General features: G+C 39.3%; 1 protein-coding gene across 4 annotated transcripts in view; it reads left to right on the forward strand.

The window, feature by feature from the left end:
* Positions 1-23,766, forward strand: part of pde10a (phosphodiesterase 10A) — a 129,917-nt gene that overhangs the window by 51,042 nt on the left and 55,109 nt on the right. Inside the window, exon 1 of one of the 4 annotated variants that reach the window (XM_057848109.1) lies at positions 8,235-9,677. The exons of the other annotated variants lie outside the window; for them this stretch is intronic. Within the exon in view, the coding sequence (XP_057704092.1) occupies positions 9,668-9,677 (10 nt within the window). The 5' untranslated portion in view covers positions 8,235-9,667. Of the gene's footprint in view, positions 1-8,234; positions 9,678-23,766 lie in introns of those variants that run through there. 4 annotated transcript variants of the gene reach the window in all.

The following is a 23,766-nucleotide window of genomic DNA, read 5'->3' on the forward strand; positions in this document are numbered from 1 at the left end:
TTTGGTCCATATTGACATGATGGCATCACACAGTTGGTGCAGATTTGTCGGCTGCACATCCATGATGCGAATTTCCTGTTCCACCACATCCCAAAGATGCTCCATTGGATTGAGATCTGGTGACTGGAGGCCATTTGAGTACAGTGAACTCATTGTCATGTTCAAGAAACCAGTCTGAGATGATTCCAGCTATATGACATGGCGCATTATCCTGCTTAAAGTAGCCATCAGAAGTTGGGTACATTGTGGTCATAAAGGGATGGATGTGGTCAGCAACAATACTCAGGTAGGCTGTGGCGTTCCAACAATGCTCAATTGGTACCAAGGGGCCCAAAGAGTGTCAAGAACAGTGTTTCCCCTAGGATTTTTTGAAGCTGTGGTGGTGGGCTGCATCGGAGTCGGACAGCCTCACCATGTCGTGCCACAGCGAATTTTTTTTCCTTCATTTTTTCCCCCAAGAAGAACCATAACAAAGATATATTTGAAATATTTCATTAGCCAGGCTAATGTTGTACCTCTCAGCTACAGTACATGTATGTAAAATGCGTAGCTGATTACAGCTACGTTACCCGATGTACTAATGCGACTTTTTTCTCGTGGCAATAGTACGACTTACATCTCGTAGTGACTCAGGGTTGGCAACCCAAACTGTTGAAAGAGCCATATTTGACCCCCCAAAAAACACAAAAAAAACTGATACAGTATGTCTGGAGCCACAAAAAATTAAAAGCCTTTTACAAGCCTTATAATTATCGATACTAGCTATATTAGCCTACTATAGAAATACGTAATTAGCCTTCATGATTAAATGTTTGTTATCCCTGCAGTGGATCCTATAGAGAATGACGCACCACGTGACTACTCTGTTGTACTATGCCACCACAAGTTTAACTTCATTACAATATTAATGAATTGAAAGAATGTTTGTGTCATGTTTGTCCTCCTAGAAATCCTATTAAAACAAAAAAATATATTTCCCTCCCCCATCTTTTTCCATTTAAAAAACAAAAAAAAAGCTCCGAAGCATCGCTAAAGAGCCGCATGCGGCCCGAGAGCCGCGGGTTGCAGACCACCGTCGTAGTCCTCCTTTTTCCTTTTATTTGACCCTCATAAGTACTACATTACCACAACAATAACAGTCCTTCTGTCAACTGACCCATTTAGAGCACTGGGGGAATTCTAATAGCCGTGTAAAGAGTTTTACTTGATTCGGTGAGAAGGTGAATAGTTTTTTCCCCGTTGTTCGTAAACTAAATTTCCACACAAAGGCACGTCGAGGTACCATTAACTTAGCAAGGAGAGGTATGAGAGTCATTTTTCGAGTGTCCCAGAGCTCGCGAAATTTGGGTGGGGGGGGCGCATTTATCAAAGTTTCGTCAGCCGTAATAGGGAATGGGACGTACTACGTCATTGTTTGGACCCGCCTCCATGCTGGCAATATAATTCACTTCCGGGCCGGCAGAGTCAATGCGGATTGTAACGTGTGATAGTGCTAAGCTAACTCTTTCGGTGTTTTAGAAAGAAAATATGGGTGCTTTATTGTTGCGTTACCGGGTGCAACAGCGTCTCCTACGACAAAAAAAGGGGTGAGGAAAAATGGACTCACTTTTCACCGTTTTCCTGCATGGAGGACCAAATATCAGATCACGAAGGTACGACGGATGGCTGGATTGCAGCGGTTCGTCGGAAAAGCATTTCTTATGATCATATTTCTGCTGGAATGAGAGTGTGTTCCTGTCATCTCTACTCTTGTAAGTTGAACGATTTATCCACTTTTGGTTTCAATACGTTTTTGTTTTTTTACACCGTTGTGTAAATCTGCCTCGGTAGCAATGCTCGCCTACTACGACTCCCCTACCTGTTGTGTTCCTAGGTAAACCTGCTGACAACACATCCCGATTGGTCACCATCTCTCTTCTTGGATCATTTGACAAAGAAAATTTGTTCAATGGAGTGGTTCCATTTGTCCTGTGTCGGACTCAAACAAGCCCCTGCAGCAGACGCCATCTGGGTCTGCCCTTCTCGTCGATGAACTGCGGGCTTTTAACTTGTGAAAATGCAAGAACTTTAATGCACATATTTATTCTGCCTGGCTATTTAACTATGGCCAGTGACGTTTTTTTTTTTTTTTTTTTTTTTTAACCATTTTGACAAAGACACCTTTCATTGTAATGTTGAATTTATATATTCTATTATTATTTTTAAATTATAATATTCTTATTTGCACTTATGTAGACTTTAGACTGTCAATTCAAATAGTGTTGGAAAAGTTGCAATACCTAAAATAGAAATGCAAGAACTGTAAAGTACATATTTATACACCTTTATTTACCTAAGGCCACTGGATGTTTTTTAACTGCTTTGAAAAATACAGGTTTTGTTGTGATCTTGTATTTATATAGTATATAGCTTTTTATAATGTATTATGTATGTATTATAATATTTGCTGCCCCCTGCCAGAGTGTGGGCCATTTTGTACTAAAATGATTTTAAACTGTCAGTTCAAATACTCTGTTGGAGACTAGTACTTGCAATACTTAAAATGGAAATGCAAGAACTTTAAAGCACATATTTATCCTGTCTGGCAATTTACCCAAGGCCAGTAAATAGTGTTTTAAACTGCTTTGACAAAGACACGTTTATTGTGATCTTGTATTTGTGTATTACTTATAATTATATAATATTTGCTGCCACCGTCAGAGGGTGGGCCTTGTTTGCACTAATTTAAAGATTTTAAACTGTCAATTCAAATATCGTATTGGAGAAATTGCATTACTTGAAATAAATTTATTGCAACTTATCAGTCCCAGTTCTTGTCTACAACACTGTCCAAAAATTGTCAATGCATATTCCAAATAGAATAACAAAATTAAGTCACCTGACTTTGTAATTATTACACCTGTTTATTATGAAGACCTGAAGTAAACAACAAGCAGTTACAGTTTGTCAAGAAGTTGTTCAAGTCATGTTTTGGTATTCATATTTTATTGACTTTTCATAACACTTGGGATCGTGTTTGTAAGAGCAGAGCAAACTGAAGTTTCAGCGTGCACTCTTCGCCTTTCCAACCTCTCAACGCTCCGATGTGGTGCACTTGACCTCAGAATAACCCAAGAAGAGATATGGTGACCAATCGGGATGTGTTGTCAGCATTTCATATGCAGGTTTTCCTAGTAACACAACAGGTAGGTGATGAGGAGGAGTAGGTTAGCATTGCTACCGAGGCAGATTTACACAACAGTAAAGAAAAAAACAAAAACAAAAAACGTATTGAAACCAAAACGGATAAATCGTTCAACTTACAAGAGTAGAGATGAGGGGAATACACTCTCATTCCAGCAGAAATATGATCATAAGAAATGCTTTTCCGACGAACCGCTGCAATCCAGCCATCCGTCGTACCTTCGTGATCTGATATTTGGTCCTCCATGCAGGAAAACGGTGAAAAGTGAGTCCATTTTTCCTAACCCCTTTTTTTGTCGTAGGAGACGCTGTTGCACCCGGTAACGCAACAATAAGCACCCATATTTTCTTTCTAAAACACCGAAAGAGTTAGCTTAGCACTACCACACGTTACAATCCGCATTGACTCTGCCGGCCCGGAAGTGAATTATATTGCCAGCATGGAGGCGGGTCCAAACAATGACGTAGTACGTCCCATTCCCTATTGTCTGAAGTTGACGCGCCGGTGTTGTGCCGAAAAATAGCCATTCCACGTGAAATGTCCCCCCTGACGGGAGCGCCCACACGTCACTCGTACAAACAGCCTTTTCTTACCAATCGATGGACACAGAAACGACGTTCTTGTACCGTGAATATGTATCATTTTACTCTGCTTGAACTGATAAATCGTTCGCTGTGACCAACGCTCTGAAAATAGAGCAAGGCTTTATTTTGGGCCCCGCCTCTCCGCAGTCTCTCAGCGCAAGTTAGTCAAAGTTTGCTTTCCGTCCTAGACGGCCGTCCACCGCTCACTTTCGCCGAAAAGTCCGATCCAAATTATTGTAATGCCCCGGATATGGGCAAGAAGGAGAGAAGTCTGTATTTGCTTACCCACTTTATTGTGGTAACAATAATAAAGAAAAACAATAACAAAATAACAGCGGGCTGCTACAACATGCGACCGCTATCTCTCGCTATCTCGCTCGTTCTCCCATTCTTCCTACTCGTTCCCCTTGCGTCTCTTAAGGGGGGGCCTGCATAGTTACGAACATTAGGCTACAATACACAATGAATAGGTGTCCGCTGAACTCCTCCCACTCGGCTGCCGCTAGTTTGAAGCGGCCTTAAAATTTTTTTATTTATTTAAATAAATAAATAAAATACATCTCATTTGCCAGGCGTGGCGGCTTTCATTTTAGTGTGGCGGTGCGCCACAATCTGTTGAATATAGGGGAATCCCTGAAGAAAATATTCCCCACACCATTACACCACCACCACCAGCCTGAACCGTTGATACAAGGCAGGATGGATCCATGCTTTCATGTTGTTGACGCCAAATTTTGACTCTACCATCCGAATGTCGCAACAGAAATCGAGTCTCATCAGACCAGGCAACGTTTTTCCAATCTTCTATTGTCCAATTTCAATGAGCTTGTGCAAATTGTAGCCTCAGTTTCCTGTTCTTAGCTGAAAGGAGTGGCACCCTGCGCGGTCTTCTGCTGCTGTAGCCCATCTGCCTCAAAGTTCGACGGACTGTGCGTTCAGAGATGCTCTTCTGCCTACCTTGGTTGTAACGGGTGGTTATTTGAGTCACTTTTGACTTTCTATCAGCTCGAACCAGTCTGGCCATTCTCCTCTGACCTCTGGCATCAACAAGGCATTTCCGCCCACAGAACTGCCGCTCACTGGATATTTTTTCTTTTTCAGACCATTCTCTGTAAACCCTAGAGATGGTTGTGTGTGAAAATCCCAGTAGATCAGCAGTTTCTGAAATACTCAGACCAGCCCTTCTGGCACCAACAACCATGCCACGTTCAAAGTCATTCAAATCACCTTTCTTCCCCATACTGATGCTCGGTTTGAACTGCAGGAGATTGTCTTAAACCATGTCTACATGCCTAAATGCACTGAGTTGCCGCCATGTGATTGGCTGATTAGAAATTAAGTGTTAACGAGCAGTTGGACAGGTGTACCTAATAAAGTGGCCGGTGAGTGTATTGTCCTTGCTATTGAATTTCTCTTTGATTGACATGCAGGTAAACCGGTCAAGCTTTAGCAGAGGAACCAATGCCAGGCACCTTTAGCTTATCATCCACCCTTCCTAGAGTCTGAGCTTTTGATTTGAGTACATGACAGCAAGTCAGATCTTGTTTTTGCAAGAATCACAACTATATGCACAGTAAACCACACATCTGGACAGACAGACAAACAAACAGTCAAAAAGAGATATATGTACCCGATCCGATCACGTGACCAGAAATCGGGCCGGTCACGTCATTTTCCAAAGGCTCAGAATCGGGTGAAAAAGATTGGGTTTGAAAATTGTATTTATTTTAAAAACGTTAAGGGCTACAAATCAACAAAATAATCCAAGATATTGCCAAAAGAAACAAAAATATACATGTTTCGCTATACGTGGAAGCAAACACTACCGTTAAAAAGACGTTCTGGTAGCTGTCGTGGGGAGCTAACCGAAATATCGCATAAAGAGTCCAGACATGTGCCGATTATCGTTTTCCAAATATATACCGTGGTATGAAAATGTCAAGGTTTCAAAACCGTCATAATTTTCTGTCATGCCGTCCCTAAGGTATTGGCTATTTTTTTCCCCAAAATGCATGGAGAAATCCCTCGCTTGCATCTGCAAGGCTCAACCCTCCCCCACCGGTTGTTGCTCAGTGTCAGTGAGTTAGCTGGCTACACGATGGCTGGAGGAGGTGAAACTCTGAACTTTTTCCCCCATTGAAGAAAACGAAATCGCTGGTATGGTAATACCCCAGCTTATTTTTGATTTGATGGTAATAATTTTGAGCTGTGGCTGTGGGTTTACGCTCACCTAAAGGACAGCATTTATTTTAAGTAAAATATTTTATTATTATTTTTATTTTAACTCAAGTATAATGTTACGTTCCAATTTGCTATTATGTTTTGAAAAATAAAAATCCTGTTCAATGGAAAAAGGTTTTTTTTGTTTTAACACAGATATCTCAAACTAACACATTTTAGAGCTGTACTTGAAATACCGTTATACAGTGAAACCGTGATATTTTGGCATAACTCAGGCTTTATGGTTATCATACCGTCAGGATATCATAACAACTGAACATGCATACAAGAATCATGAAGTTTAGTAATGGGTGAATGAAGCCTTGTGAAGCACTGATGCTTTCTTCTTGTACCAAAAATGATTCAAAGTTTCGGGGCTACACTGCAAGAAGGAACAATGACAACTGATGGTAAGAGTGATATTGCAGCAGCTGCTTCATAATTTGACCAAAGCACTTCAACAAAACATTTAAAAACGGAACATTTGCAATAAAAATGCTTTAGATTAGCTTGTACGCAAACCATCATGAGGTGGCTTATGTATCTTTTTGCAATGCTAAAAAATTAGGTCAAAAAGCCATTTGCTTATTGCTGATTTCGATCCTTCCTCCAACAAAGTCAAAAAATGAAGATGGCGCTATTACGCTTTGTTTAGTTAACCTATTGAACTATACCAGCACAAGAATTGAGGGTTATATTTTGTTTATCTATAGGCTTCATTCTCACATCAATGCATACATGCATTATATTTTAAGTTTATTGATTTATTTTTATGCAATGTTTTTAATGATAGGCAACAACACCAGTTTGAGTCATTTTAAATTCAAATGAACCGCCAGAATAGATGACGTCCAAATCACTTTCGGAATGCAATGAAGCTTCAGACGTAATCAGTCATGTTACAGTTGTCATCCAAAACAAGCTTAGAGTTAAAACACAGTTGTTCATCAGAGTGGCTTCAGTTTTGTTTGCCCATCTAACAATACTTTAGCATTCATCATATTTAAATTAGTTTTGTGTGAGTGTGTTTTTTACATTCAAAACAGCTTCTAGGTTTCTTAGTAACATGTACTGTAGGAGTGGGAACCTCTTGGTACCTCACGATCCGATACGGTTTGCGATACAAAGCTCATGATAACGATGATCTGACGATATGGCGATACAACGATTATCGATACATTGGTACATTGGTCTAGGATTTCCAACAAACAACTAATAAACAGAAAAACAAGCGTCTGCTGTGAATCGGAAGGAGTTTTTTACTAGTAGACGTCCAATCCATTTGAACTGGGAGGGTGACAGCGAATTCGCTGCCATCCCTCCCACTTCAAACGGATTGAACGTCTATGGCCGTCAGTGGCAGCCAATGCGGCAATTTAAGGTCATTTACATGTTGATTTTCAGTTACTTCCTGTTGATTTTGGGGTATTTTATGGGTCACTTACTGTTCATTTTGAGTTAAAGAACAGGACGTGACCTTGGAATCACCCTAATGAATAGGCAGTGACTCAAACTCAACAGGAAGTGACCAGTAAATGCCCTAAAATGAACAGCAAGTGACCTGTAAATGCCCCGAAAGTCGGACCGAATGACTGTGAATGCTCTGGTTTTGAATGAACGAACACTCCCCTCAGTCTAAATGGATTGGGCGTCGAGCACTGTCAGTGGCTCAATGGCAGCCTTAGAGTTAACTGAGACACGATTACAGTGAAAGATTTTGGTGGCAACTTGATGGTTCCTTTTTCTTTCCCTTTTTTTTTTTTTTTTTTTTTTTTTTTTTTAACATTGACACCTTTTTAAAACGATATTTCGATTCTTGACCAGAGCATATTGATAACCTTTTGGGATAACAAAGTACAGTGATACCTCAGCTCACGAACGCTTAAGCTCACGAACTTTTCGCCTCAAGAACATTAAATTCGCGAGCATATAGTCTCTGCTGACGAACTAGTTTTCGGCGGACGAACCAATTCACGCGGTCGAAAAGCGCCACGAGAAGCTGACGCACGCTCACGGCGTCCCAGTTCGTCCCCTCACTTTCGTTGAGTGCGGACGTGGTTTGTGTTTGATAGACATTTTGGACCATATTGAGTGTACTTTTGCTATTATGGGACCGAAAAAGAGTTACCTACAGTCCTTATGGAAGGTGACTCGTGTTACCAATTCGCCCTCGACTGGTAATTGGCGCTGCTTTCAGCTTCCCACCGCAGTGAGAAGTGGACCGGCGAGTCACGTTGGCTTGTTGTCGTCGGTTGTCTTCGGTTCGCCCGATTTCCTCTCCAGAAAGGAGGCGGCGTGCATACAAACACCCAGAGGCGTGCACTTTTATTAACAACCAAAAGCATGTGGGGGGCACAGCAGTGGAGTCTACGCTAACTGCGCACTTTGCCGGTAACACTCTCCTTCCAAACAGTAACTCCCTCCCTCCCTCCCTCCTCCTCCCACTCCATTCCATCAAGCCATCAACTACCATCACAAAGGTAAATAAAACGACTTTATTATACAGTACAGTTTATTTCTTTAATTATAATACAATAGCACATTTATTATACATAAAATAAGGTATATTTTTGTGTAGTTTTAAGGCTTATTTAGTAGAAAATTATGTTTTATGGGGACCTGGGAACGGATTATTCTCATTTTAATGGTTTCTTATGGGAAATAAATGTTCGGAAGACGAACTTTTCGCCTTACACACACTTTCTGGGAACCAATTATGTTCGTGAGCTGAGGTATCACTGTGTCACGATATATCGCCATTTTGATATTTTGTCACACCCATAATGTACTGTATACAATGCAAGGTTTGAGAAATATAGAAATGCAGCTCTGCTTACCTTAGGTTTTGACTGATCGTTTCAGACAGTTCAGTGCAGCAAATGCTTGAAAGTGTTGGATCTTTGACTAGCCGAACTGCAAGTGATGGGCAGAGAAAAATTATGTAAATTTGGTTACGTTTGTAATTTACTGTAGCTGTATCAGGACAAAAACATTTGTAAAACTCGGATAGATTGACGTATTTTCGTGTGTTTTAATTATGTATTGTTGGACGAGCAAGGACACATCTCATATTGTGTTAGCTTTAGCATCGCGACCAAATTAGTAACATTTTCATAGTGCCTAGTGATACACCCGGAATCACCAAAAAAAAAAAAAAAAGATAGAAGGGCAACAAAGCAATCCAAAAGTACAAAGCTATTGCTATACGTTTGACAATACGCAGCATAAGATGGGAAACAACTGAATTGGAAGTGAACAGAACACCGCCGTTAGGTGAGGTGGACGTTCTGGTTGCTGTAGGGGCAAGCTAACTGAAATATAGCATTGTCCAAGATGGAAAGAAATTCATACAAGAGTGACAATGTGTGCAGGTGTGTATTCGCCTCCTTTCTGTCACGACTCTAGTGCACAAGCTAACAGCTTTCAGATTTTTCTCCCAAAGCTTTTACTGCGGAGGTATGGTAAATAGGCACTCTATTACATTCAGTTGGACTCCCAATGTCATCAAAAGTTGCTAATAAACAACTTACTTCATAAACATACATTTGCAGCAGGAATACGACGGCGTATATAAGTGCTTAACTGTACGGGGATGAACTGTGACAGACCGGCGTGCAGTCGAGCTGAGCTCAGCCACATCGTAGGCTGTGTGTGAGGGGAACTTTACTTGTGTGCGTCCATGACCAAACGTAAGTACATATTCCTGTATTTAAAGAAAGTTTTTGGCGTTCACTTTGCATTCGGAGCCATTTGTAACGTATAACGCGCAAGTGCAGCAGTGCAAGACAGCAATTTGTGATGAGAAAAATCTGACAGATCACCAACAACCAGCTCACTCTTATGGCTACTACACGTACAAATTACTTCACAATGAAAAAGAATGGAATACAAAAACCTACTTACTTGCCAGTAGTAGGCAAGCTCTCGAAAGCACGTCTTGACGAGGGAGTGAGTTTGACGTCACTCTGATGTAAAAAAAAAAAAAAAAAGTGATTGGAATTTAAAAAATGAAATCTTATAATACTATGGTACAGTGCTGAAAGAATACTTCCTTTTACCCCATGAGTCTTATAATCAAGCAGTCAACATTGGTTAAAAGTCTGGATTTGAAATTCTCTTCCAGTATTTGGTGTTTTTTGTCCTAATGTGGTAATGTAGGCTAATAGGCTGAAGTGTAAAAATAACAGTTCGTACAGATGATGTCGTGCTGAGAAAATATATACCAAGCAAGATACAGTTTATTAAACATTTCATTCAACAAACATTTCATTTTTATATGGTATAGAATAGACAAAATAAAAAATTGCCTCAGGACCTGAAGGGTTAATTAATAAATACTTTTGCTCTGATCTATTTCATGCTTTATCTTATCCATGCAATTGTTCTGTTTTACTTTGTTCTTGGCAGCGAGCTATTGCAAATGAAAATGTTCTCAATCACCGTGGAGGATGAATAAAAACAAAAAGAATAATTGAACAAAAAAAAAAAAACTTTCTTAGGCCAATGTTTTTATTTATTTATTTATGGATAGTATAGTATAGTATAGTATAGTATAGTATAGTATAGCATAGTATAGTATAGTATAGTATAATATGGATAGTATATAGTACTGCTGCACGAACCCTTAAAGGGGAAGTTAAGAATTTTTTACATCAGGCTTAATCTTAGAGTTAGTGGGGGTTTATTAGTCGGTGGAGTTGATTTCAACAAATTCCGTGCAGTTTTTTAGTTTCAGGGCTCCGGAGTGGCTGAGCTACCTTGAGTCAATGGTCCCGTCTTAGCATGCTAATAAAAAACAACATGCACGCATGACCCATGCAATCAGTAGTGTTGACTATGTTTTCAGGATAAAGTTATTAAAACTTACCATTGCATGTCAGTAACTATAGTGTGAACAGCAACATTTGTAATCCAGCAGCTCTGCAGGGAGCAGGCTACAGAGTTGAGTGATATTTTTTCCACTAGTGTGTTATATGTCGTAGTAAGCAGCAAGTAACCACAGTTTATATTGTTCCTCGTTCTTCATAGGGAATTTGTGGAATCTTTCCTTTGTCCATTTCTTCTGTTTCCACAGCCTCGAAATACACATTTCACCATGTTGCCGTTCTTCAGTCAAGACTCAGTAGACTGATGCTGCATTCAAAGAAGGTGGGAAGTCACAGTTTTCCAACCTCCGACCAGGAAAAATATCATTGGAACACCACTCAAACTAGGAGGCCGTTGTCGGGAAGTCAGGAAAAAAAAAAAAAACACTTCACGAGTTGCTTCAGTCTGACATTACACGACGAAATGGCGCTGCCCTTCAAAAAGCAGACCGTCAATAGTAAAACTAAAATGCAGTTTACATTGTGTGCTATTTACCTTATCAGTCGTTTTTCCTCCACTATTTAATCGCTTACGAGAAGGAAGGTTTGCTGCAGGTCAAAATGACTTTTGATGGCCAAAATAAAAAACAACTTGTCGCGATCAGCAATCTTGCTGTTTACATTCACTTGGAACGCTTTGAGGTCGCAACTGGTACCCTACGAGTGGGATAAGTCCGACTTCCCCACCTTCCTCGAATGCAGCATGAGCACGAATGACCGAAGCACTCCTTTCTATTGTGGTTGCAATACGCATCTAAAAAAATGAGATGAATTACGGCAGTTTGGTGTGACATTGTTTTGGTCACATGGGTATTTTGAACAATAATAAAATAATACATTATAACTAACTTATAAATAACTAACAAAACTGCACGGAATTTGTTGAAATCAACTCCACCGACTAATTAAACCCCCACTAACTCGAAAATTAAGCCTAATGTCAAAAATTCAGAACTTCCACTTTAATATATGGCGGAAAACGCTCAGGTGACTTGACGTTCCGCTTTGAGACCCCCAATTTGGCCAAATTTCATAACTGTCCTATATGCATGTGTGATACATCATTGGAAAGCTTAAAATCTCAATTTTCTGGGGGAAGAAAAAATTTTAACACATTTTTAAACAGCAAAACCCTAACTGAATGTGAGAACACGCGAGAGCATAATTAAAGACGCCATAATTTTAACAAGATATTATCGCGTACTGACCTCTTTTCGATCCAAAAACTCCATGTAGCATGTATCACCGAGTGTCAAGACCCAGCTGTGAATGGCCACAGCTGGATTTTGGGGGGATTTTATGGGTGAAATACAGTAATATAGCAAGAGTCGCGATGCAGAAATCGCAGACATCAAGGAGTGGTCGAGATTTTCATTTTCATATATTTTACCCTTTTAAACGTTTTTTTTTTTTTTCTTCAATTTTTCTTTCTTTGGATCAATTTTTTGGCAGCATATAGACATACAGTATTGTTCTATCAAACACAACAGTTCTTTTGGCCTAATATACAGCACTTGATTTTAAAGAGGGGGTGCAAGAGCAGAAACTGCTTTGTCAGCCCTGTCTGTGTTTTCCGTCATATATATCATGTTGGAATAGTTTTATTTAAAAAAAAAAAAAAAAATTCAATATATTGCTGAGGTATCGGATTGAGGCTCTGTATCAGCAAATCCTCAGAATCAGGTGATTCGGATGGTGCAAAAAATATGTGATCGGGACATCCCTCGTCAAATTATTACAAAGACATCATTCCTCCTAGCTTTTAATGTGTTGACCAATTCCTGAATCCCAAACTTTTGTCGTTTCATTGGGATGTGTGTTCTCCGGTTTCTGTTGCAGAATTCAAAACTGAAGACCATGTCACATTAAACGCATCTATTAGAATAAGAACTTATAGGTTGCAACATGTCTGAGTAGAAACTGCATTTCAGTTTGTTGAATTCTTGCTTCTGCACTTTGATCATGATTTTGATTGTTGTTGTCCTTGTGGAATCTCCTTGACATGTATACTTGCAACTTCCATATCAAGTAGTACTTAGCAGTGAACATTTTTTGTTAAATGGAAAGGTTAACAAGTGGCAGAGCTACGCAATAAAATATGGGATTACAGCTGTTGGGGGTTATAGCACCACCTATTGTTTTGGCATGTTCTCGACATGTAAACTAGAGTTTTGAAAAAGGGTTGATTTGCGTTTCCCTAAGGATCCGTGTTGGTTTTGCCAGCCCTTTTAATTTTCGTCTTAGTCTTTTGGACGATAATGCTTATTAGACTTCTCAAAATGTGTTTGTTTTGTCTAGCTTTTGTTGACGAAAACTGTTGTTTTTGGCAGACAACAACACTGCTCAAGACTAGTTTCATCTAGTTTTAGTCGACGTTTACTAAGAATGTTTTCGTCTGTAAAATTAAAACAAAATTTACTCCATAAATAAATAAGGTTTCCAACTAGTTTGAACAAACATTGACAGATGAGCACTTATTGTAGCGTCTACAAGGGCAACACCAACTTGGTGATATTCCGCACTCAGCAGGGAAACAATACATTATTTTCAATCAGTTATACTCGCTTGCACGCCACGAAGTGTAAGTATTAAAAAGTTTTCCGAGGGTTAAAGAGGACGCTTGCTGTTAGCATTCGCGTAACACGAATGCTAAGCTAATGCAACGAGTTGCATTTAGTGTGGGATGATCACTTGGCACAGACCTTTAAAGGCTAAAGCAACATTGAATATTCCCTCTGGTCAAGATAAGAAAACAAATCTTATGGTGTGTAAGCTTAGAGACTAGAGAGGACACACTGGTGAGTCAGGGAGCGGGGCGCAGCACGTCACATGAGTGACGCAACCAGACACTGGTACGAAGCAGGCTAACTACACATAAAATGTCACACAATGTGAAAATGTGACGGGAAGAGCATTTTCGTCTCATCAGATGAAAACTGGCATTGATCTTTGTTGTTTTTAACCTAAAAAAAAATGTTTTTAGCTCGTTATCGCCTCGTTGTCATCATGAAAAAATTGTTCTTTGACAAAATATTTTCGTTTTCGTCATCGTTGATGAAAACAACACTGCTTTGGATCTATTCTGCATCCACACATTACTTGCTACATGACCCCCAACACGTTCTTTAATATGTTCACACGGAAATCTCCACATAAGGGAGCAATTTCCTTTGTCACTTACCTAACATGGCCTGGTCACCTCATTGGCTGTGCAGTGACAGACTGAACTGAACTGGTCACGGCAATCAACAACAAGCACGTTTGTTTAGACTGCCGAGCAGGAACTGTTGCGTTGATGGGTTACTGAGATTATTAGATCATTTGCTTTGTGAGTAATTAGATGTTTGTATAGACAAATGCAAACAAATCTTTCCTGACTTGTGCACATCTAGAGCACATTCGTGGCAACTGTCGTTATCGCTTCACAATAACACTTTCTGAGTTGGGAATCAACGTGAAGGCTTGTCAGCTCGGTTTTTGCAATTGAGACTTTATTCCTGAATTATAAGGAATCTTGCAATTGAGATTTTATTCCTGTATTAAAAGGAATCTAGCAGACTTGCAACAGTAATAAAAACATAGAAAGTCAAATATTTTGCCCAAGTAAAGAACATTCCCTTGCAGTCCCAGTCATTGTTCTACACATACGTTGTGGCTGGAAAAAAATAAGGTCTTGCCTCATAGCACTTTTTTTCCCACCAATTCTCTAAAGGAGCCTCATATAAAAGAAATGTGGCGTCAAATAGACTCTGGGGCTTTTTATTCTTGTGTGAAAGTGTAATAGGTGAAATGTCATCAAGAAGTTCGCCATTTTCCAGTCCTGGTTGAGACTTAGGGGAAAATATAGCTGATGGATGTTGGATTTGACATTGCTGTTAACGGAGGTGGCTTGACCTCTGCTTGTTTCAATAGGATGAAATCAGTGTAGCACAGAAATGACTTTGGAAGCACCCCATTGTGCAAGTTGTACAACTGTATAATTACAATAAAGGGCTATTCTAAACTAGTTTTAAACTGCAACTCTTTCTGCCAAGAATCCATTATTTTGCTACAATTCCACATACTTTGAATAGTATTGCACTAAACAGTATAGCCCAATGTTGCTAGATGATTGTGAGAATTTTGACATGATCAGCGCAGTGATCCAGACAGACTGTGACTCGGTCGGCCTTCTCTTTCCCAGTGTCAGGGTGTGGTGTGTTGTCGTCCAGATAAGTATTACGTAACAATACCTCACTGCATGAACTCAGGCTTCAGCTTTTACACAGGAAGCACAAGTCTGAGTCAGGCATCACATCTCTGCCAAATGGGCTCGACTCACCCATGAACATGCAGCGCAACAAGCTGCCGGCTGCCAATACATTACTCTAAAGCTAATGCTGTTCAGTAAATATACTTGCTACCTCAAGTACCCTTTTTGGTGAGATAAGTCATTTTAAACACTAGAGCATTCATTCATTCATTCATTCATCCTCCGAACCTCTTATTCTCATGAGGGTCACAAGGGTGGCTCGCCCAGCTAACAATGGGCAGGAGGCAGGGTCATTTGGAAATCGTCTTTGTTAAATCATTTTTAGTCATTCATTAGTCGCAATTGAATTCAGTAATTGAATATTCATTAATCTCAGATTTTTTTTTCACACCACAACTAACTCATCGATACAACTTATTTTGATATCGCACCGTTTGACTTGCAACCTTCCCCACTAAAATACACCATCATGTTGAAGTAAACCCTCTCGCGCTGACCAATTTCTCCTAAAGAAACATCCCGTTCTCGTCCTGTTAACATTTGCTAAAAACGACAGAGCTTAGCTGTTCTTTTAGGGAAATGAAAGCATGCACCCGTCACCTCTTTTTATAAACATCCTCCATTACATGCCAGTCACTTGTGTAATTTTGTGCATGAACAAATAATTTGCCACGTATCTTGAACAGCTTCGTCATTATCATTATACTCAGCAATCATTATATTTCTGACCATACAGGAATAGTCAATATTTCTGTGTTGAAAACATGATACATGACAGTACCCTTCTCATGTTCCAAACTGCACAAAAGTTGCTCCCGTTTTTGTCGACACTTGCAGCTCTCTTCTACGCCCCCCCGCTCCCTTTAAGTTGCTTTGATTTATGAAGCCATATTCTGCCGATTTGCGTCAGAGCTGGCCAGGAGTTTCATGAGGCCTTGCACTTCTGAAGCACTGTGCCTCGTGTCTGGACAATGTCAGAATGCAGAGCAGCGTCCTGCAACCGCCGAAGTCTCCTTACCTTCTATTTCCTTATTTGCCTGCAAATGCAGGCTGTTTGTGACCATATCATGCATATGTGTTTACTTAAATGAATGTTTTAATTGTTATTTAAAGGGCCTACCTGTCCAGGGAGTTGTCTGCTTGATACTTGGGTTATATTTAAAATAGCTAACTTTAATCAAAAGTATGATCCATAGGAAAAAGTGGATTTTTTTTTCTTCTAATTTTACCTCAACACCTGGTTTTGCAATTAAAACAGTGTCTAATAATCTTAATTATCCCTTTCAGGGACAGTGATAACTACAGTAAACAGGTTTACAGAATTTGACACGTAAGCATTTTAACCCTTTATAGGGCAAGTGACTGTACTATTATCTGGCCCTTTTTTAATATTAGGAGTTGTTATATTATTATTATTATTTTTTTTTTTTTAGAATTTATTGACAATTGTTATGTTTTTCTTTTTTATATAAATGTGTAAAAAAATATTTACAATTGTTATGTTTTTCTTTTTTTATATAAATGTGTAAATTAATACAATGTTAATAATTACAGTAATTAAAATGTAAAAATAATGGATAAAAACAGAAATACACTCTAATTACTACACTCTATAGTAGACTTTTTTCATAGTATTTAACTCGTTGCATGCCATTGACAGCAATAGACGTCCAATTCATTTGAACTGGAAGGACTAGCCTTGAATGCTCATGTTTCGATCTCATTATTGACAGCATGACATATTCAATTCATTTTGGCTGAGAGGGGTGAATGAACAAATGTTCAATCGCCCCTACCTGTCAATAGCACCCAGTGAGTTAAATGAGTGTCCGGTATAAGTAAAACAAAACAAGAAGTCGTAATTTGTGTATGAAACTATTATATACATTTCAAAATGACTTACATTGTAGAGTTGTCACATTCAAAACTTCTATATGCATAATGACAGTAATTTAAATGAGAGAAAGATAATTCTACAGGACCTAAAGAAACAGTATTAAATAAATTACAATGGGATTGGGTCAAGCTACTAAACTGTCTTCACCCAAACTTTGACAAGAAGCCCATTCTCACAATTAATGGGAAGGCAAGCCATAGTGCAGAGTTCACTAAATTTGGACCTCGATGCCACCTCTCACGTCGTGTTTTCTATGTCTCTCTCCTAAAGACACCTGAATCAAATGACTATGTCATTAGCAATCTCTCCAGAAGCCTGATGAATCCTAATGATCCTGATTATTTGATTCAGGTGTGTTGGAGGCGGGACACATGGAAAACATAGCACGAAAAGGGCCCTGAGGTCCGGATTTGGTGAACCCTGCCATAGTGTGTATTTGAGGCCATGTCTACGGCTACAGTAGCAGAGTATCTAGCAAAAAGAAGAACCTTTTCCACAGTTTGGCCTATCACATTTACACACGTTGGGCATTAAAAATGAGGGTTTTTAAAAACTCCGACCAAAGTGAAGATTTGCAAATTCTGCTTTTGATGCAGCGTCATATGTACATTAATAACTGGAGCTTAGAGTTTTCTTTCACGGTCGAAATGTCACTGCCTGCGACAAAAAAAATGTTCAAACGTTATATTTGTAATCCGTGTTTACATTCAAGCACTGCAGTGACACTCACGGAGGATTTGGAATTTTACAACATCACATATACATCGCAAATGTGTTAAAGAAACACTAGGTAACTTTTCAGTTTTGGTCAATTTTAGCGACGCAGGTGGACAAAAGCGGTATTGTTTTGCCTGAAGGAAAGCTGCGTTTCCCGTTGCTCTGCCTTCCTCGCAGAATTCAGAATACGCATCAACTTCCGTCTTTATAACGAATGGTGAAGGTGGGAAGTGACGTATGCTGTATAGCAGTCAGCAGATTTGTAGTTTTTTTGTGTGGCAGGGTTCCTCCCTTGTCAACGTTAATTAGTGCCGGTGAAAGCGATACAGGCCCCCTCCAGATATAAAAGAGGTGTCATTCAACTACAGTGATCACGCACTACTTCGCGCTTCAGACTTGGCGCCAACAGTCCATTGGAGATTTTTTTTCAATTAAAAAAAAAAAAACACAGATGAGCTGTCCCGAGCCAATCGCTTAGTCTCACTCTTCCTCCTCTCCCTCTCCCTGCTCTTTGTTCGTCAGACTGTAGTTACTTATTAAAGTTAACGATGATTGACAGATGTCTGGGTTTGTTGTTGCCAGAGACACAAACTTCAAAGCGTCACATGCGTCAATCATCATTTAACTTGTTAAACTGTTGCTTTGGCAAATCATTGTGTTTAAGTGAGCAGCTTGGGCAGAATTGATGCGACACACTCAATGTAGCATTTAATAAAGCTAAGCATTTTTCTACTACTTTATTGGGACAGTAACATGTTTAAAACTTATCATAATTATGACATTTCGAGTGCTTGAAAACCATTCATTTATTTATATATGTATGTATAATATATATATATATATATATATATATATATATATATATATATATATATATATATATATATATATATATATATATATAATCGTTGTCTCGCCCACCCGGGCGGTTTGGTCTCTTCTCTCAAGCTCGGGTCCTCTACCAGAGGCTTGGGAGCTTGAGGGTTCTGCGCAGGATGTTCGCTGTCCCTAGGATTGCGCTCTTCTGAACGGAGATGTGGGTCAGTGTTCCTGGTATCTGTTGGAGCCATGCACCCAGCTTGGGAGTTACTGCCCCTAGTGTCCCGATCACTATTGGCACCACTGTTGCCTTCACCCCCCACATTTTCTCCAACTCTTCCTTCAACCCTTGATATTTCTCCAGCTTTTCGTGTTCTTTTTTTCCTGATGTTGCTATCGCTCGGGATTGCTACATCTATCACTACTGCTGTCCTCTGATGTTTATCCACCACCACTATGCCAGGCTGGTTGGCCATCACCAGTTTGTCTGTCTGGATCTGGAAGTCCCACAGGATCTTGGCTCGGTTGTTCTGGACCACCTGTTCTGGAGACTCCGGAGTCAAGGCCTGTTCTGGAGACTCCGGAGTCAAGGTGGTCGACACCTCCAAAGGTGGTCCAGAACAACCGAGCCAAGATCCTGTGGGACTTCCAGATCCAGACAGACAAACTGGTGATGGCCAACCAGCCTGGCATAGTGGTGGTGGATAAACATCAGAGGACAGCAGTAGTGATAGATGTGTATATATATATATATATATATATATATATATATATATATATATATATATATATATATATATATATATATATGTATGTATGTATATATAAATATGTGTGTGTATTATTATTATATATTTTTTTAAATTATACTTTGAGGAAAAAAATGAAAAAAACCTTTCTTATATGTATCCCATTCCAATGCTAAATCTGAATAAATAAATTGAACACACACACACAAAAGAAAAAAAAAACACTAGTTTGCAGTTTTTCACTTATCATGACAGGTTCTGCTCCCCATTAACCACGAAAAACAAGGGATCACTGTAGTTGTCAGTCGACATATCATCACAAATCTGATGAAAATATTTTATAAAGGTTGAAAAGTTACATAGTGTTAGTTTAAAGACATATAATGTACATAAATAAACACATAAGTGAACGATAGCGGGACAGCATCTCGTGCTAACATGCTAACGGTTTACGAACATCTCTCAAAGCAAGGGCTAAACAGACAAAATACGATCACTGAAGCATTTTACTTTTTGTCATTCACTCTGTGCTTGAATGCACATCAGGAAATACGTAAAACAAACAAAAAAAAAAACACTTATGCGGTTTGGTGTGGATGATATTTTTCCTACAAAATAGGTTGAGTGGACGTTGCTGTTTTTCTTGACGGATGGGGTGAAAATACTCGTTTTTAAAAAGCCCTGCTATGTGCGGACATGACCTGAGTCTGAAAAAAGATGCAACATTTAGTACCTAGTTAATCCAGCATTGTCAAAAAACTTTGGTTGTTGAAATATATTTTCAGCATGATAATGTCGTGCCCTAAACTAATATTCCAGCCAGTGGATGGTGATGTTTTTCTTTATGCATAAAGGCTGCCACGAGCTGATGCCAGTAGTACATAAAAACAAGGTCCCATCAACAATAATCGGGCAAAAGACTTTTTCCCTGACAACAAAGACAGTAAACAGCAGCACTTAGCGACCTCTCAAGATCCTAATTGCCTATTAAGCGCAATCAAGTCCTCATTTATTCTGTTGCCTCTGTTGGGGGCTCCATCCCTTGAGACACAGCTTGACTGTAAACATAGATGATCATGGCCTGTCTATATGAGTACATAAAGTGCTGCCATACTTACCAAACTGTAACAGTATGTCATGTGTTGTCACATAAAGTAAAAACTAGTGATGCACGATAATGCATTTTTCAACCGATACCGATAACCGATAATTTCCTCCTCATTCCAACCGATAACCGATAATGTCAAGCCGATAATTCTATTAAAAGATTTATGTAAAATTTTAAAGTATACACAAAAGAAAATATTACTGTGCAAAAATATAATTTATTGCTCTTTTTTTCAACATAAAGTATGAACAAGTCATCAGTTCAAACATCTAAATAATGACAGATTGTCTGACATTGTGTAATGGTAAACCTTTGGCAACAATTACTTACAGAGTAAATGCCTAAGTTGCACAAAAATGCATTTAAAAGTAAGCCATTCCTAACATATATAACATTAATCCGCTGCAAAACACACCTCCTTAAAACTAGTCAGTTTTAAGTGTAAATCTATTGGCAATAAGTGAAATTATCTGCCATCGCTTCAAGTGTATTTCTCTCAGATTTCTTGGAAGAAAAATAGCTAGCTGAAAATAATCTTAACAGCCTTGTTTTAAGCAATACATTATTATACTTAATCCTAAAAAAAAAAAACTTGAAGAAGGAAAGATTTTGAATAATATTTGTGGCTACAGAATATCGATTTAAGAATTTGATTACCTACTGTGACTGTAATTGAGCAGAGAAATAAGTTAAATAATTTGAAAAGTGATTGCTAATGTTATATGCTTTGTTGCACACTGTGAAAATGATTACCTCAAAAGAGCGAGATGTCATGTACCCATTCTGGAGCGCTTTGTTTACATTTGCGGCTTTCACGACAATTGCGTTACAGCAGCTAAACTGCTACACGGCAGTACTATTTGGACTGAGTTGGAGCTCGCATCCACGTGCGTGTTGTTTTGTGCCTGAGTTTTATTAAGCCGAAAATAATGGCAGCGTTACAAAGTCATCTGACCGCTCGTCATTTCACATTGTGAATGCATTATTGACTGGCTCACTTCGTTTTCTCCATGTTTAAATTATCTTATAACTAGGGCTGCAGCTATCGAATATTTTAGTAATCGAGTAATCGACTGAAAATTCTATCGATTAATCGAGTAATCGAATAAAACAAATATATTTTTAGGTGAAGAGCAATTATAGATATACATGAGAAAACAAGACATTTGATCATTTTCAGTCAATCAATGTCTTTATTTTTGATGTATATTGTTGAAAACAGCCAACAATTGCATCTCAGATGTAACTAGAATTTTAAAAAATGACAAATTCACTGCTTTCACTCAAAAAACCTTTAGATCTTATTTTAAAATATATATATATATATATTATATATATATATATATGTATATATATATATACCGTATATAAACACACCTAAAAATGCCTTTACGCTTGATAACACACATCACTTAAAAGTTAGGATTTTTTCCCACGTTTTTCAATTAAATTTCTATTTGTGTCAAGCCATTTTTAAGTTCTAGTTAAGTTTTAAGTTAGTCTAAACTGTAAGTCCTGTGGCCTATACTACGAAGCCGGTTTTCTGGCTTAGCAGGGTAACTTCGAGAGTAACTTTATCACGTGCGACGTAAGTTCGCGGCTATGCGAGACTACGAAAGGCGGATATGTTGGAACCGAGAAGTGTTGCCATGGCAACACACGCCAAACCTGGTCGTGTCAGAGTTAGATCTTGCTTAACATCAGGATTCCAATTAACCACGCTCTATTTAAACAGCACTCCTCCGCGGACGTGTCCTCCTGACAATGACAGCGTACTTGGACGACCCATACGACATTGGGGCGCGGATTGTGAGGGGCTCTCTCCGGAGGGCACGGGTATTTCGGGACCGCCAGAATCCGCTGGCGTACCCGGAAGATGTTCTCCATGAAAAATATAGATTTTCAGCTGAGGGAATTCTTTACCTGTGCCAACTGATCTAGGCAGACGTCACTAATGTAACCCGCCGAGTCAGGCCCTCACAACCACGCAGCTTGTGTGTGCCTGTCCGTGCTCTCTTTCGCCAGGGACAATATATGTATTCCATCGGTGATGCTGAATATCTGCGTAAGAACACTGCCGTGCGATTCGGAGTGGGGTATGGAAACGCTTCAAATTGATGCATTTATAATAATCATAGAAATATGTAGACTATTTAAACATTGAGAAAACTTGCGTTTTTTTCTGCCAACTGGAGGAGATTAAAATAAATGTCAAATCCACTGATAGGACAGACGCACAAATATAAAAGATATAAATGTTTATTGAATATGCATCTTACAGTCTTGTTTAACTGTGAAAAATCGCTACAAAAGACGGGCTTTTATTTACGCAACAACGCATGGCATCCCCGCATTTCCTTCTTCTCCTGAGTCCTCACAAATATAACATAATTTTTTTTTTTTTTTGGGGGGGGGGGGGGGGGTGTCGGGCTCGGGCCTGCAAATCAAGTTTAATGATCGGACTCGGATTTTTTAGGCCCAAACTAAAAAAAAGAACATACGTATTCGTACAGTCAAGGGGACTAAACATACAATCATCCTGTTTCGTGTGGTGATGCGTGACAATTATTTCTTACTGTTAATGTACCAAATTTTATTTTATTGTCCTGACAGCAGGCTTTATTTCTTTTCATGCACATAAGTAAACTGGCATATTGACGCATTCACAAATCACACGATCTGTAAATTCGCTGTCAACAGACCCGTTGCGCTCTATTCGCCGAAGCGGTGTTGGATTTCGCGGTGAGGGTGGATTTTAATTCCTCATAATTCCGCATGATCATCGCGCATTCCTCCTCCGTGAAGTAAGGTGCCCGTGCCATCGTCACAAGTAGTGTTTGACTCTGGTCACCGCCCCCTTTTATGTGAACGCGCAGTAACTCTGACTGGGTTGACACAGGTTCGACTAATCAACCTCATAATCAGCGTCGTAGTACCGATTGACCACAAACTAGACAACCAGGTTTTGTCAATTCCGGTTACCCGATGGTAAACTGGATTACTTCTGGGGAGGTTGAACTCGGTTCGTAGTATAGGCCACTGATAGGATTTTGAGTTTTGCATTGTTCAAAATAAATGTATGATACAGGCTGTATTGGAGCACATTAGGGACTAGTGCTACTTGGTGTTTTATCCAGCAATGACTACTGAGCTAAAATTGATAGTTAGCATTATTGAGTTTTTATTTGACACCCACATCACTCCACAACGCTATGTTATGTTAAAGCCTGTATGTAAGACACGTTAGCCACGCATCGAAAGCGGTCTTAATTAATTGAAACCTAGCCCTCCGCAGTGCTAACGTAAGGTGAGCTAGTAGTGACAGTAACGTTAATATTATATATTAGCGCTTAGCGCTCTTTATTAGCGTT

The sequence above is a fragment of the Corythoichthys intestinalis genome, chromosome 10, assembly GCF_030265065.1.
Source record: "Corythoichthys intestinalis isolate RoL2023-P3 chromosome 10, ASM3026506v1, whole genome shotgun sequence".
NCBI classification, from domain to species: Eukaryota; Metazoa; Chordata; class Actinopteri; order Syngnathiformes; family Syngnathidae; genus Corythoichthys; species Corythoichthys intestinalis.